The sequence below is a fragment of the Gopherus evgoodei genome, chromosome 15, assembly GCF_007399415.2.
Source record: "Gopherus evgoodei ecotype Sinaloan lineage chromosome 15, rGopEvg1_v1.p, whole genome shotgun sequence".
Classification (NCBI taxonomy): Eukaryota; Metazoa; Chordata; order Testudines; family Testudinidae; genus Gopherus; species Gopherus evgoodei.
The window spans coordinates 12,812,132-12,828,537 of NC_044336.1; the positions used below are offsets into that span (position 1 = coordinate 12,812,132).

At 51.7% G+C, this 16,406-nt stretch overlaps 1 protein-coding gene across 3 annotated transcripts in view; it reads left to right on the forward strand.

Annotated features, from left to right (window-relative positions):
• Window positions 1-2,012: 2,012 nt before the first annotated feature.
• Window positions 2,013-16,406, forward strand: part of MXRA7 (matrix remodeling associated 7) — a 52,807-nt gene continuing 38,413 nt past the window's right edge. Inside the window, exon 1 of one of the 3 annotated variants that reach the window (XM_030534566.1) lies at window positions 2,013-2,759. In XM_030534566.1, coding sequence (XP_030390426.1) covers window positions 2,262-2,759 — 498 coding nt within the window. In that variant the 5' untranslated portion in view covers window positions 2,013-2,261. The remainder of the gene's footprint in view (window positions 2,760-16,406) is intronic. The other 2 variants (XM_030534565.1, XM_030534567.1) reach the window with 2 other exon arrangements.

The following is a 16,406-nucleotide window of genomic DNA, read 5'->3' on the forward strand; positions in this document are numbered from 1 at the left end:
CTACTGCTGACTCACTGGGTGGGCTTGGGCAATTGCATTGGGTGACATTTTCAAAGATGTTACCATTACCATTATTGGGTGCCAAACTTTTAAGACCTCTAGCTGGTTTTTCAGAGGTGGTGAGCCCCTGCAGCTCCCACTGACATTAGCTGGAGTTGGGGTGCATGACATCTCTGAAAATCAGGTTCCAGGTGTCTACAGTTGGGCACCTGAAAATTGAGGCTCTCACATCAGAGGCTGCTATTGAACAATTTGGCCTTTAACTGCTTTGTGCCTCAGTTTTCCCTTCTGTAAAATAGGAACAATGTCCCTGGATCACTGTGGGTTGTGAGGCTCAGCTCATTTGTAGTGATGTAAGATCCTGGGATGCAAAGTGCTAATTGAGGCATGACCTCTGCCTAGGAATATCAGCCAGAGCCGAAGAGTGGGGTATTCGCCATGCCCTAATAATCAATATTCTATTCAGTGCCAAAAAGGGAGCTGACAGAAGTCAGACTCTCAGCCTGGCAAGGCCCACCTGGGGAACAATGGGCCATTATAACAGGAGACAGCTTGAGAAAGAGGTAGCCTCCACCACCTATAGCCCACAAGGACAACTGAGATGATGGAGGATTCATTCTATGGCATATCACATTCTTTTCCCATTACCTCTATTTAATGAGTCAAAATTTCTGATGCTCATAACATTACCAGCCTCAAGAGTGGAGGGGAGAGGTAACAAAAAAATGTGTTTGAGAGGCCTGAGATGCTGCATTGAATCTCTAAATCCCACCTAGTAGCTGTAAATCATTCGTTATTGTTCAGGTTGAGCTGTAGTGTGGCTATGATGATCTCCCATGAAACCTAAAGCACACAGAGAAGAAGATTAAGTGCTGTGGTTGTTTGTTACTAAGAATACTATTATCCATAGGCTAATGAGCTCCTGTTTGATAGGATTACCTAGAGCAGCAAGAATCAGCTCCAGTCCATTTCTCCCCTCCCTTGGGATTTAATTTGGATGAGGGGAAAGGGGGCTATTTTTTAGTCAATTAATAAACTGCCCACTCACATATGCAACCACAGAATGTTTACTGGGGTAGATTTGGGAGCCATTCCCATGTCTGCTCCCCTGATGCTCCACTGTGGCAACAATAATTAGCACTTATAGAGCACCTTCTATTTTCAGACTGTTTTACAAACCTTAACTGAGCCTCCCACAGGCAGGGAATCCTGGATGGCAGAGACTTAAAAGTCCTGACAAATCACCCTGTCCAAGCTGGGTCCCCAGGAGGCATTTGCCCCAGTCTAGCTTTAAAATGTTTCACGCAGTGTCCCATCACTCCCTTCAGGTGACCATTCCACAGCCTAAGTATAACCAGCCCCATTTGACAGATGGGAGTAATACAGGCATCCAATTTCCCCTACTAGTCCTTTTTATCCTTGCAAAGGGTGGCCTGGCCAGTCCACAAACAAGGGCTTCCTGTCACTTCCAGCATGGAGGGAGGGAGGAAGAGGAGGCATTCTGGAGCTCTGGCATCCTCTTACCTCCAGATCCACCTTTCCCATAAGCAGCCCTTCCATTACCGAACAAAGGGACAATATGGTGCAAACTATTCACTACAGGGTCCCCCAATCCTGCAGTCAGATCCAAGCCAGTAGGTGCCATGCAGTGAATGTAACTGGGCTCCAGGAGGGAGAGGGAGGGGCTGAGTGCCAGGTACCCTACAGAGAAGGACAAAGGCGCTGCCTCAACACTGCTACAATCAAAACAAGGCTCGTTTAAATCAATAACTCGATGAGTCCCCGGAACTTTCTGGAAAGAGCCTTTTGGCCACAGCCCGCTTCTAGCAGAGCTGATCATGTGCAGCTCGCTTGGCTGTTCCCAGCATCACCTCCCCCCCCGGAGGGCGAAAAGCCCCCTTTCCCAGGGGAGTGGAGACATGGTACTCAATGCTCGGGGAGGGGGGCTGGGCCTGGGCTGAGAACACCCTGAAGGAGAAAGGGGGAGAGAGAAAACCTCATAACTTGGGCTGCCTGCGCGGTGGAATGGCAGCTGTGGGCAGGGCCCTGGGAAATGACGCTGCTGCTGTGTGTGTTGTGAAACCCTATCCAGCTTTAGCAGAGCCGGGATTTCGCTAACAGCTGCGGGCAGATTGCGCTGCCCGTTGAAATTAACCAGAGCTGGTCAGCTGTTCCAGGCAGCAGCAGCAGCAGCCGCCGCGCAGGGGAGCCAGACAAAAAAACAAGCAACGCCCTTAGTCCATTGCAACTCGGCTCCAGAGATGGATGTGGCCGTGGATCTGTACCTGGCGGTGCCGCTGCTGTTCACAGTCCTGGCCGTGATCCTGGCTTCGGTCTTTGTGAAGCTGAGAGCGACTGAAGGGGACAAAGCTGCCGAGACAGCCAAGGGGGCAGGGTCACAGGGCAAGGAGGCAACCGAGCAGGGGGAGGAAAGGAAGCAGGGCGAGGGGGAAGGGAAGGAGGGAGACGCGCTGAAGGAGGAGGGGATCCCCAAGGGGGAGAAGGACGAGGAAGGAGCGAAGGACGAGGGGAGAAAGATTCCGGTGGAGGAGATTGAGGCTGAAGAGGGGAAGGCGAAGAGAGCTGGGGAGAATGAAGAGCAGCAGCCCAAGGAGGAGGCGGTGGCAGTGGCAGCGGCAGCCAGGACTGCAAAAGCAGACAAGCAGAGTCAGCCTCAGGAGATGAGCATCCCCCGCCAGGCTGCTGAGGCGGTGGAGGAAGAAGAAGAGGAGGAGGAGGACGATGACGACGAGAGCAAGGTAAGAGTGGGGGGCTCCGGACAGCTCGTCTTCCTTGTGCAACTTTGGGAAGTTGGGTTGGATCCTGCTGCCTGGCCCTGTGGGGTAGGTGCTGGAAGTAGGGGAGCTGCAGCACCCCCTGGCTTGAAGCGGTTTCCATTATACAAGGTGTACAGTTTAGTTCCACGGCTTTCAGCACACACACACCCCCAAATTGTGCCAGCCCTCCTGCCTGTGGGAATGACGTCTGTGCAACTCCTCACCTAGAAATTGTGTTGCTGGGGTGTGTGGGTGTGTGTGTCGGCAGCAGCAAATGGTGTTTGTCATAACTCCCGTCAGTCCAGGCACACCCATACAGTGCTGAGTGCACAGAACTGTGCAGTTACTTCTGTGCTGGGATCTCACGCACTTTGCACAGACATGTCTCTAACCAGCCAGTTTTGTTTCTCTTTGTGGCCCTCCAGATCATCCCACCCTGTCCCAAACCTCAGATCTATTTAATCTCTCTCCTTCCCACCTCCTCTGATCTAATGAGTTATGACAAGCTTGTTGCTTCTCAGAGTGTGAGAACAAAATGCTGCTTCATGTTGCTCCACTGAAATTTTGATTTAGGATTTTAACTCCCAACCGTCCAGTCCCCCTGGCCTGCCCCACTCTGCCCCGCCTGTATCTCTTCTAAAAAAAAAAAAAATAGATTCTGAGAATTGAATGCAAGTCAGATTAATCTTTGCTTGAGTGGACCTGAGTCTGCAAATCTGGTTTGTGAGGCTCCTCCCTCTCTATCACTGGCCTCACTAATCAAGATAAGGAGAAGGGGTTCAGAGGGTTCCCCCTCAGTCTCCTTTTTGCACCCTTTATCTAGATGTCTCTGGTAGAAGCTGGCTTCTTGCAGCTTTGAATATAATGGGGATGAACCCTTGTGAGGCAGCCTACAGTGCCCTTCCTCCCCCATGCCAAGGAAGGATAGATCTGAACGTGCTGCCCGGCAGTCTCAGCATGAGATGACTCTCAAAGTCTAGACTCAGTGTCCAGTAGCCCTGAAAAGTGCCCTGGGTATCTCCAGTGTGTGTGGCAGTCACCCAGTGTCATGCAGCAAAAGTAAATCCTCCCACCGCACCAAATCTTGGCTGTTTAAAAATAAATGAGCAATGCAAGGTGCGTGAAGAGTTCATGCTTCATTGCTACCCCACCTCCAGCACAGCCAGGACTCCAGGGAGCCAGTTGCCAACGGATAGTAAACTTGGCCTGATGCTTCTCTCACAGTCTTTTAAACATGAATTGCCTGAACCTGCTGAATTGCAGTTACCAAAAGCTTTCCTCCAGGGTTTGTCTGGTGGTTATTTTCAAGGTTATTTTCTGTGGGTCATAGGGTGAGTAGTTTAAGGGTGGCTTTAAAAAAAAAAGTGTGTGTGGGGGTGTCTATTTAAAATCACACTCCAGATAGGATGCTCCAGTGGAGAGAGCACAGGCCTGGGGGCCAGATATGCCTGGTTATGTTGTTGTTAGCTTTACTTTTTAAATGTTCTGGCCGCGGTACAATAGACACAACAGAGCCAGCCAGTGCCCTGGAGAATTTACAATTCTTGGCTCACTATGTGACCTTGGCCAAGTCACACTATTCCTTCATTTCCCTACCTGTAAAATGAGATCAACAAGCTTTGAGCTCTATGAATGGAAATGTGCTAGATGATGTGCCAAGCCATATAAACTAGTATGGAAAGAAGACTGAAGCAGGCGTGGTGACTTTGACACATGAATGCAGGCCTATATTTTAACCATGCTCTTCCTGATCTGTAACATCTCTGTAGTGGGGCCTGGGCAGTATCCATGCTCAACTTTTTACTTAGCTTCTCACTTTCAGAGGTGCTGAGCTCCCATCACTCCTGAGTTCAGTGGGACTTACGCATGGGCAGCACCTCTGAAAATTGAACTACTCTTGCTTGGTCGTGTTGTTCCTGAGGTGATCCTTATCTCTTGTTCCATTGAGGATTGTCCATATTATTGGTCTCATAATGGGAGTACTTTGCCTCTGGAATAAACAGGATGATCCCTGGAGGCATAAGTTGGGGAGATACTAGCCCTGGTGGTAGCCACCCTGTTCACTAGGTTTGCTGTTGAAAAGCTTATTAGCCAGGTTTCTCTGCACTCCTCAGTCAGCTGCAGGGTCCAGTATGTGTCCCAGCTTTTCTGGCTGGAAACGGGCAGCATCCCATTAAAGCAGCTGACTTTATAGAGGATTCTCATTGGTACCCTTGGCTTCCATCCAGGCTTATTGCTGCTGTAGCATGGCTCTTGTTTGGAGGGCTTTTCATCCTCTCTCTCATACATATACATACCTCACCCCACACACAGTCCCTATTTCAGAGCTTCACTAACCAAAGCTGCTCAGATCCTTTTAAACAAACACGACTCTGTTGGGGTTGGATGCTCATGCTCAAACCAGTAACTCGGTCAGGGTGACCGTTACCATGCACCTTGGTTTGTACCATCCCCCAGCTTCCTCTGCATTCACTGCAGAACCTAGCTGGGTTTGGTCAGTGGGCGGAGAAGCTAGCCAGGATGTTTCCAGACAGAGTGACAGGAGCCTGCCGGTTTTACTCGCAAGGAAAGTGATTGCAGCTGAAGGCATTTCTTCATTGCTCAGCGATGGGGCTGGGCAAATGAGATGAGACCACCACCCACAGTAAAGGTGTCTCAACCAGCTTGTCTGATTTCCTTGCCCACTTGGCTTGTTGTCTCCACAGTTCTTTCTGGGCTCCATAGGCTTGTTGGCAGACTACAGTTATATTTCTCTGCCATTCTCCTCGACCCCATCTTCAAACAAGGGTTGTTTCCCCAAAACTTTTGTAACCCTTTCAGCACCTTGCACTCTTGAAGGATAGGAGCCCATAGGGTGGCATGGCTGCCTCCTTGTAAAGTATGTCCGGAGAGAAGGGGTGTTGTATGTGTCAGGTACTGGAGAGACCATAAAGCATGGGGCATATGTGGGTAGACTAGGGTAGTGGTTCTCCACCTGTTTTCATGAGTGGACCCCTAAAAAATTTCAAATGGAGGTGCGGACACCTTTGGAAATGTTAGACATAGTCTGCAGATCCCTAGGGGTCCATGGATTACAGGTTGAAAGCCACTAGACTAGGGTCCAGTGATGTGTAAACTGGAGATGTCTCCTATACAAACTGGCCTCTGACACGCTCTAGAGGGAGAGGCATGTGCAGGTGAGATGTGTAGAGTCAGTGAGGGGGAGTCTGTTTCGAACAGCAGGAGCTGCGGAGGAGAAAGCTCCTGCACCACCAGTGTTGAGCTTGTGGGAAAGGATAGAGCAGGGAGGCCGATTCTAGATGAGTGCCCAAGAACGGGGAGGACAGCAAGAGAAGGGCCATGAAGCAGGCAGAAGGCAATGGAGGGCTGGTCCCTGAAGCGATTTAGGCAGCCAGGGGGGTGGCTGATATGAATAATGCCATCTTGCAGGCCTACAGGTGGGCAGCTTGTGGTGCTGCTTGAAGGCTGGTGCACTTGGCTCCCCCAAAAGAGCCCACCTTGATGACTAATCAGTTAGAGGAGCACAGCTGGGACACTGACACCCGCCGCACAGCGCTTCCTTTGACAAACCACAGTGAGGGAAACTGCTCTGTGCCACCAGGAACCCTGCCCCAGGCCAGCCCCACCTGCCTCCAAGAGCAAAGCCCAGTTCCATGGCCAGCAAACTCCCAAGGGAAGCAAACTTGGGACAATAGCTTGGTTCCCTGCTCTGCTCCTTTCTCCTCCCCCTGCCCACCCTGCTCCTTGGCAGGGCCTCCATCACCCTCTGCCCCCCCCCCCCCGGTTTCCAAAGTGAGTTAAAATAGGCCCTCTCTGCCATGCAAGCATTGTTTTTTTCCCCCTGGGAAGAATGACTTCATTCAGATCACGCTCCAAACAGCCTCTCTCTGGTGGACCTAAGGCTGTGGACAGAGAGGGTGGGTGGGGGACATTTTTCTGTGCTGAGTGAATGAGTGTGTAAGAGAGAGAGATCTAGCTTGTGCTAGGACTCCTCTGAGCTGTCCGTTTAGTTTTACAACAAAGGCACTAGCTAAACAATCTGATTCAGCACAGTAGAGTGGAGGGAAGATGATGTGCCATCCCAAAGGGGCGTGTGTGTGTGTGTGTGGGGGGGGGAATGGGGGAGAAAGGGGGGATGGGGACTTCATACAAAACAGCTAATGACCCATCACTGTACTTCTTGGCAGCTGCTCACCTAGACAGAGAGGCGTCTTTCTCTGGCTACTGTAAGAACGACAAGGTCTCTGTTTTGTAGGGTGACCAGATAGCAAATGTGAAAAATCAGGACAGGAAGTGGGGCAGGGCCGCCCAGAGGATTCAGGAGGCCTGGGGTCTTTGGCGGCAGGGGGTCCTTCCGCTCTGGGACCCGCTGCGAAAGTGCCCTGAAGACCAGCGGCGGGAGCCCCCCGCTGCCGAATTACCTCAGAAGACCTGGCACTTCAACGGTGGATCCCACTTTGGCGGTAAGACCCAGAGCGGAAGAATCTTCAAAGGCCCAGGCCCTGCAAGAGTTTTCCGGGGCCCCCAGAGCGAGTGAAGGACCCCGCTCCAGGGGCCCCAAAAAACTCTTGTCCCTATAAAATTGAGACATCTGGTCACCCTACTGTCTTGGGGGAAGGTATTTAGCTCTCCCCACACCCCCTCTCTCAGAGGAATTTTCAGAACATGCTACATACCCCAAGGTCAGGGTGTAATTTTTGCCAGTGACTAGCCTCCCATCAGCAGACTGAGATTCTCCCATGAGCAGACTGTCAGAAGTGCAAGAGCTGTCATTGTCCTTGGGCTGCTAACCTCACCGTGCACCCCTGGAGGAGAGGGGCTGAGAGAAGAGCTGTAAGTCGGGGGGATGTCAGTTCTCGGTTGTATTTGTTGTTACAGCAGAGTCCGTACAGAAGAGGCTGGGAGCAGACCTAGGCAGTCATGTGCCCCATAACTTCTGTGTATCATAGAGGCTTTTAGTAGATGTGAAAGGTGCCCCAGGAATGGGCAGGGGAACTGGAGAGGTAGAATGGAGGTGAGCTAAGCTGGTGCTATCCAGACATCACTAAGGTTAGACTCTGGGGTGTGGAGCTGTCTCTGACCCTCAGTAAGGATCTGGGTCTAGATTCACGTCCAACATCCTGGCCACAGGCATCTTATGGGCAACTTCTGGTGCTGGTAGAAATGTGTCCTGTTCAATGGGGCCAGTCTAATCTGGAAAACTGCAGTCCCCCAAATGACTCAGCACACATGACTCCCAGATGCAGTCAGCTGGGCTGTCTGTTCCGTAGTAATGGCAGGGGTTTGCTATGTGGGCTGAGAGCTTTATAAATGAACCAGTACATCAGACTGGGGTGCGGGGGGTGTTCTGCAGTGCCAGCGTGGTTTTCTTCCCTTGAGCAGCAGATGTACTGCCTCGGAGTGGTCCAATTTCACTGCAGCCATTAACCAATCAACCAGAACATTGAGGGAGAAACGTTTTTCTGAGCAAGCAGCGCTGCCATGTCTTAGTCTTAGTCATGCATTCTGCTGGCTCCGATTATTTTTCCCTAGCATATGCTCATGCCATGCTGAGCTTTCCCTTAGTACTGCCAACCAGCAGCGTCTGTTTAACTGTCTCTGCTGCTCTTCCTCAGACAGCTTCAGAGCCATATGCAGTGGTGTAACTGTGTTGGTCCCAGGATAATAGAGAGACAAGGTGAGTGCGGTAGTATCTCTTTTACTGGAAGAAGCTGGTCCAATAAAAGAGATTACCTCACCCACTTTCTCTCGCTTCGGTGTACCGAGATGATATACGGTCTCCTGGCTAGAGCAGTGAAACTGGGCACCAGGACTCCTGGGTTCTGTGCTTGCCTCTGCCGCTTGCTTGCTTACTGTGTGAACTTGTGGAAGCCCCTTAGGAGTTCTGTGCCTTCGCTTCCCCTTTTGTGATATGGCTACAATAGGCCCCACCTTCTGGGGTTGCTATGAGGCTTAGCTAATGTCTGTAAATTACTTTTATATCATACGAAGGTCTGACAAAGAGATCTCTTTCCTTCCTCCCCCAAAGGATACCAAGACTGCCTGGCTTGTTTTTTTCACTTGTTTTGATCTATATAGTCTAGTAGGATGGAATGCGGTGACCCCTCACCCCATAGCAGAGGGAACATACAGCAATGGCTCGGGACCTCTGGTCTTGCTGGCTCTGGCTGCCGGGTGAGTTGGGGTAGGGGCCAGGTGGCCAGAGGGGCTTGCGTCAGTGCCTTACCGCCGGGTGAGCTGACTTGGGCTGGTTCAGAAGCAGTTCAAGCTTCCCAGCTGCTTGTCAAGCTGCAAAGCCTTGACGTGGAAGTAGTTTTAAAAGGGATCTAGCGCCTGGCCAATAACTGTCATGGATCAGACAAGAGGGGAGCTGCATCCTAGCAAAGAGTAGAAGAGACAAGGCCTAGGGTAGCTTGTTGCTAAGAAAGGCCACGCTCATCCTTTCCACACTAATGCCCCTTACAGACACCATCTCAGTTAATGCTAGCGGAAAGGAACAGACATTCAAAAGCTATTGGGGCTTTACAGGGTGCTCACCATCCCTAGATCCTCAAAGTGCTTTGGAAAGAAGGGTGGGGGAGAGGTATTCCTATCCCACAGAAAGCTGGGTAAGAGGGTAAGTGACTAGCTTAGTGGCAGATCTGGGAACAGAACCCAGGCCCCTGACGCCCAATCCAGGGCGCTTGCTACCGGACCCCCCCTTGCACGTGAGAATCTCCCTCTCCTTCTGATGACTTGAAGGTTATTACAGAGAGTTTGTCCGTATGTTGTTTTGTAAGTGAGCTCAGTGTGTGTTTTACGCACACACACACGCTCCCTGATGTTGCCTTCTCCAGGTGTTTCCAGCTGCAGGTGTGAAAATGTACAGGCTCTGGCCCAACTTCCTTGGGAAGATCCTAAACCAGAGCAGCTGAGGCCAGCACTGAGTGAACAAAAGGGATCAGATCCTTGCCAGCAGTGCAGATAACTGCTCCAAATGGTTTTATCATTTTGGCTGTCATAATCTGCTTTGCTGGCAGGATCCTGAGAGCTGGGACGTATAGGAAATGGGGGAGCAAACTGGCTCCGTTCTAAAGGAGATTCTTATGAGTTGCCCCATCCTGTAAGGTGCTGAACGTCCTCGAATCCTACTGAGGTCAATGGCAATGTGCAGTACTCAGCACCTTGCAGAATTCAGACCAAGGTGAACAGAATGCTCAGCACTTCCTTAGCACCTTTTGTGGAAGGATCTCAAAGCGTGTTCAGATTCATTTCACAGATGGGGACATCAGACTGAGGTGAAGTGACTTTCCTGAGCTCACAAAGCAAGTGAGTGGCACAGCTAGGGAAGAGAACCCAGGAGATCTGACTTCTTTAATCACCAGTAACACTTCCCCCTTCCTTGGATTAAAAACTGATCCTGCCAAAGTACTTGATTTTGATTGGTGTCTGATCATCTGCTCTCTGATAACCACCCACTGGTCAAGCTGTCAGCTCCATTAACACAAGATGAGTTTATATCATGAGTTCTTTCCAAGTGTGAGAACCAGACCAAGCCATCTTTGAAATTGACGAGTCTAGTTCCTGTGAGAAATTTAATCAGAAAATCCCAATTCTGTTCTTATTACAGTAGCCCCAACCGACATTGGGGATCATTGGTATGAGGTGCTGTACAAATACCTAGTGAGAGAGAGTTCCTGCCCTGGAGAGCTCATGATCCAAATAGACAAAGGGTGGGAAGGGAAACAGAGGCTGAGACGGGAAGTCAGTTGCCCAAATTCACCCAACAGGTCTGATGGCAGAGATGGTAATAAAGTCCAGGTCTCCTGACTCCCAATCCAGTGCCCTGGCCACTAGGGAATGCTCCTCCCCTGCCGTATGCCCTAAGGAAAGTCTCAGGGCCATCATCTGAGATGAGAGAGAAACATTACAAAGCACTGGTCCTCCCAGAAAAACTGCCCTTTGCAATTTTCCCATGCGAGCAGCCCTGGTAACAAAAGCCAAAATAGGGAAGGGGTGTGGGTGTGGGGGAAACAGATAACAACTCTGGCAGAACAGCCTTTTAAAGGGGTTGTTTTCCATGAAGCAGCAGAGAGGCTGTCTGAAAGTTTTTGGATAGGAGCCATCCCAGGACAGAAGTCTCCTGCATTTACAGATATGGGGAAGGTAAACAATCTCCTTTTCTGGGTACCTCTGCCTGAGGCTGGGCTCAGTGATCTCAAGTCAAGGGGAGTTTTTTTTTCCAGTGGGCTTTGGATCAGGCCCATCTTGTAGAGCGTTAACCAACAGTCCAAGTGCTGCTGCCTTGCACTAGAAACCGCCTGTCAGACCAAGCAATCAGAGCGAACAATAGCACTAGACTGCAGAGCAATGAGCAGCCTTGGGGTTCTTGCAGGGAGCCCAGGCTGTGAGAGGGCAGGCCACATGGAAGGTGAACTGTGCTAATACAAAGCTGGCCTTCTTTTCTGGATAAACTGACACTTCCCCATGCCAAGGCAGCTGGCCTCCCACCTGGGGTATCACTTTGCAGGCGGACAAGGCCTTGATTTATGGCTGGGGGTGGATATTAGCCCAGCTGCTCTGATGGCTCTGCTGTGTGGGTGGCTGGGAGTCAGTGATGGCTACCCTGGCATCAGCTGGGCATGGGGGTAGCTCTTCTGACTATCCACTTGGTACGCTAAGACCAGGATTTGAACAGGGCAAAGGGAGAGAAGTGGAGAGAAACTGTAAGGAGGGAGCAGAGTTTGTGTGCAGGGGAAATCCAGCTGCTGCTGAGTTTAAGCCTCAGGGCACAGATCAGCTTGCAGGACTCTGTGGAGCCCATCAGTTCAGCCTGCAGGATTGGGACCCAAGTTGCAGCAGCTTTGCAAAATAATAATGAAAACGTACCAGGTCAGGCACAAAATGGTCTTGTCCTGATGCTACCGCTAGGATAATGAAAGCACTGAAGAGATTTTTGTCTGCCTGTGAAGAAAATCCCTTCCCCTGTGAAGTGAGGTTTTGCAAGACTTTTTCCCCCCACAGCGTGCATCATGCCAGCATCTTTATTACCATGTGCATGCTCTGACCCACAATGCATTGCAGTTTTTATTTTCTTTGGATTCGCATGAAACATTGCAAAGCACTCATCCAAGGGCTCTGGATGCCTCTGACCTCTGGTATGTTTAAAAATACGATAAACCCAGCAGCTTCCCCCACACCAGGAAGTAGCCAATTCCTCCCACGAATACCAGCACTTGTCATGCTCCTCCCTTCCCGAGTACCTGGGGTGAGATCTCATCTCCCCGTCATATGTCTTATGAGACAGGCTTTAAATGGGTACCAGCAGCTCTTTTGGGGTGGATTTGGGTTCGTCCCATGTTGCTGAAGGAATATGGTGTCTGCCCTTCCATTCCATGCTCCTGATTCTGCCTGGCCTGGTGTGGACTTCTAAGGAAAACCACATTCAGCCTTTTCCTGTAGGATTCTAAATCAGAAGTTTGGGACATGAGCAGGACCTGAACGTTGCCTCCCCTTTGTGTGTGTCTGTCGCTTTCTCTTCTTTGTGTCCCTGTCTTTCCCCCAAATCTGGGATGTGCTTCTGAGAAGGTGCCGGTTCTGGGGACTCTAGAGCTGTTACTGTGTTGTTCACTGTAGCCACTTGGAACTTCCTGGAGACAGCTGTGGGGATAAAACTCTGATCCTCCTGCTCTAAGAAGCACAGGCCCCACCTTCTGAGGCTAAAGGAAAATCTTCATTAGCAGTATAGGGTCTATGATGCCCCATCAGACAGTTCCGATTCCATCCAGTAGAGGGCAGTGGTTCACAGAAACTAGCCAGTTCATGACACTACTATATAACTAATCCACTGGGCTGGGGTGGTGGGCTAACATATATAAGCTCCCTCCTCCCTTCCCAAATTCAATTTTGTTGCTAGCCACTTGCAAAGTTTTTGAATCTAGTTTGGCCATAGCAGTTGCAGATTTCCCTGGAGGAGGAGATATACTTTGCACTTACAGCCCCTTTCATCCAAAGATCGTCAAGTACTTTTAAATCAGTGGGTGAGGGTTATCCCAGCTTTACAGGTGGGGAAACTGAGGCATGGAAAAGTGCCTCAGACTTGCCTGTGCTCACACAGTGGGGACTAGAATCTGCTGACTACCAGTCCTGCCCTCTAACCACTAGAGACACAGCCTCCTTCAGTTTCTTAAACATGGTAGGGACATGTCAGTGCTGGCTGGCCAACCTGTGACTACACTGACTTAGCGAATTGCAGGGCGAATGTAGCCAGGGCCCTGATGCTGACCAGACACAAGACGTCCCAAGGAGATAGAGGAGTCTGACTGCAACGCTCACAAGGGAGATCGGAGACCTCAGGTAGGGAAGGGAATAAATAACCTGAGATTCTCACAGCCAGAAATCTGACTGTAAAGGAGCTGCCTGAGCGTGGTGCTGCCTTGGTGATAATTCCCCACCTGGGATACTGCAGGGGTCCCAGGTGCAGCCGGCAGGGCGTGTGACTAGCTCCTGAGAGTTGTGTTCCCCAGGGTTCCCAGTCTGCCCTGAGGGGAACAGTGTGTGCAGAGCGCTCACTGCTTAAAAAACAGGACAAGCTTCAGAAGGGCCTTCTGCGCTGAGCCATGGAGTCTCCCCTAGGTGGACCTGCCCCTTTGGCTGGTTCAGGATGCACCTTCGCTGTGAGCGCAAGGCCTTTGGCTGGCAGGCTGCAGCTGCTCCATGGCAGTAACTGGCGGGCGGGGAGGGGAGCAGCTGAGCCAGTTGTCCTGGAGGAAAAGGCTCTCGAAGGCAGGGAAATGTGTAATGGACACATGGCACCGGGGTGAGTGGGAGCTTGCTCGTGTTGTTGCTAGCTGAGCGCTGGGAAGCAGGGGAGGAGAGGTCAAGTGGGCCAGTGGTTTAATCAAGTGATTTACAAAGCAGATTGGCTAAAGCCGAGAGAGGGCTTTAGCATCTAGACTAGCATTTTTCTCCTGGCTCCACCCCTATTGCTCTAGTCATGGTGCTGCCCCACCGGTGCGAGCAGGGAGACTAGGACAGACCGGCTGCTGGTGTTTAGCCCCCATGCCCAGAGTTGATCTGCATGATGCTGGGGTTCAATCCCAGCAGCTGGTCTACACTAGCACTCCCAATGTTGCCACCAGCAGTACAACAGCCCAGAGGAAGGTGCTAATGCAGATGAGGCCTTAGGGGGACATGGAGGCTATTGAGGATTGGGGGTGCAAAGGAACAACAACCCAGCCGGGCAGTTGGACTCTCCCTAGAAATGTTTTATTAAACCTAGTAGGCAGGTGGGAGCTGGGCTAGGTCACCCAGCCATGGAGGGATTTACTCTCCAGAGAGGGTCAAGACCACTAAAGGCAGGGAAGTTCTCGCCAGCTTTCAAGTCTAAATCTGCAAGAGCCAGCACAGTGAGTGCCTGGCTTTCCCTGCTGCTGTGGGAAGGACTCACAGGATTGGGAGGCCACCGGCAGGGCTCTTCTGCCACAGGAATGTCTATAACAGGAGAACAAAAATAGGTCAATTCAAAACCACCCTGGCTTAGGGCTCAACCCCCATCCGGGAATGTGGCTCCTGCCTCCTTCCCAAAGGTATTTCCTGGCACCCTAAGCCGCAGTTCATTGCCCTTGCTTTGAGCACTTGGGCAAGGGGAAGAGGTGACTGAGCTGAGGATTAACCCCTCAGTTAATGCCTCTGCCCCCTGTCTCACACCCACAGCAGCACTGAATGTGGCTCAGAAGATAGTGTAAGTCCCCAGGTCTGGGCTTCACAAAGCTCTGGCCTCGTGGTCCTAGAAATGAGAGGTGGAAAAGAAACATCCAGTCATGGTGTCTTCTGCCAGCGTACGGTCCAGCCCAATGCTCCACCCTCTGTTACCTCAGGATCTAGCACAACAAAGTGCTGTCTTGGCTGAAGGGAATGGCTGGTGCAGTAGGAGAGCTGGCTGGCCCTGCCCTTTTGACTCCCTGGTGGCCCGCTGACTCTGTCTCATGCCACCACAGCTGTGAATAGCTTTGGCAGGTGGGGAAGGCATGGAGAGTGACCCACTAGCGCTATCTGCACTTCTGCTCCCCCCTCTGAAATAATTGACAGCTCCCCCGGGCCAGGTTTTGAAAGCACCAAGCTGGAGAACGCTGCCCTGTCCAAAACGGCCACTCAGCCCCTGGCCCGAGAGGCCCTGCTCCCCTCAAACGCTCAAATTCACCTGCTCTCCAGCCACGTCCATGATTTCCACTTGGAAGAGCCGCGCTGCAGCTGGCAACGTGTTTCTTTGCATAGAACCGTGGGGTCCTCGTCCTTTCGTCTGCTGGAACTAGACGACTGTTTGGCTCAGTCCTGCCTGTGGAGAGGCCTGCAGTGCCGGTTCCCCATCCCAGGGGTGTGAGCTACTTTTTCCCACCTGCTCCCTACTGGAGGGTAGCCTTGCCCAGTCCCTCCACCCTCTGATGCGCATGATTAACTTACCCAGGAGCATCTCTCCCACTCTGTGTCTTCCCTGTCTTCTCAGTACATCTGCCTAACACAGGAGCTGTTTGAGTGTCTTGGTGGTGCCAGCAGCTGATTCCCAGCTTCCAGGGCTGCCTGCTAAAGGGGTGAGGACATGCGGGGGAAGTGCATTCCCCAGCACTGTCAGGGGGCTGCTGAGGGAGCCCAATTGCATGCCTAGACCCAGAATGCTCCTGTAGCTCACAGCTAAGCTAGGACCGGGTGCTGCTGCTGGAGCCTAGTGGGAGGTGCAGCTGAGCCCAGGGAGGAGCAGAGGGTCTGAAGGTGGGATGTGGGTTGGAGTGGCTGGGTCACTTGCAAGTCAGGATGTGAAACAGGTCCAGGCCACTGAGGACCTGCCTCTCCTCGTTCTGTCCTCTACCCTCACCCCTTCAGAAACTTCCCCACCATGACCACTCCATCCCCACACCAGCCTTTTCACCCAGCCCATGGATACACGTATATTTTTGCCTGTCTAGGTGCAATCGGACGGGGCAAGGCAGAATCTTCTGCCTCCCTGTGGGCTAGAAGGGAAGAATATTAGCTTCAGTGGGGTTCCTCGTCGGAGGCAGCTGCCCAGTTGCTTCTGCAGCTGTTTCCTGGTGCATGGGAGAACTGGAATTCCCAAGCACGTGTAGCTGGGGATGGGGGCAGCACTGAGCTAGCGATGGGGTGGGGGGGAAGGGGGCCTTTATGTGCTGAATTGCAGACAGGCCTGAGGTGGCTCGCATGGCATGTCCCTCATTGGCCCCTCAAATCCTTGTTGGCCAGGATTGTTTCATGGGGGAGCAAGGAGGTTTTACGCTGTAGCAGCTGCTTTCCTAGACGCACAAATGAGGCTGAGTGGCGTGATTAGGGTCAGAGGGGACAGGCTGGTCAGTGACCATCTGCTCGGCCAAACTCCGCAGAGAAGAAGCCTCTTCTTTTTAATTCCCTTTTCTCTCTGTCTGCCCCTTTCTTTCTCTCTCTTGCAATGTCTTGCATCAGGCTTGGATCAGAAAGCGCAGCCATAAATGGCAATATGTTACTCACGTCTGCGTGGGGCCTGGGAGGTTATTCCAAAGCAAGCTTCTCCTCTCCTCTCCTGTAGGCTGGCTGCTCGCTTCTCCTCCTCCCCCAGGGGTAAGAGACGCACTGGGGCAACTGGAGCTTTGCCTTCCACCAATG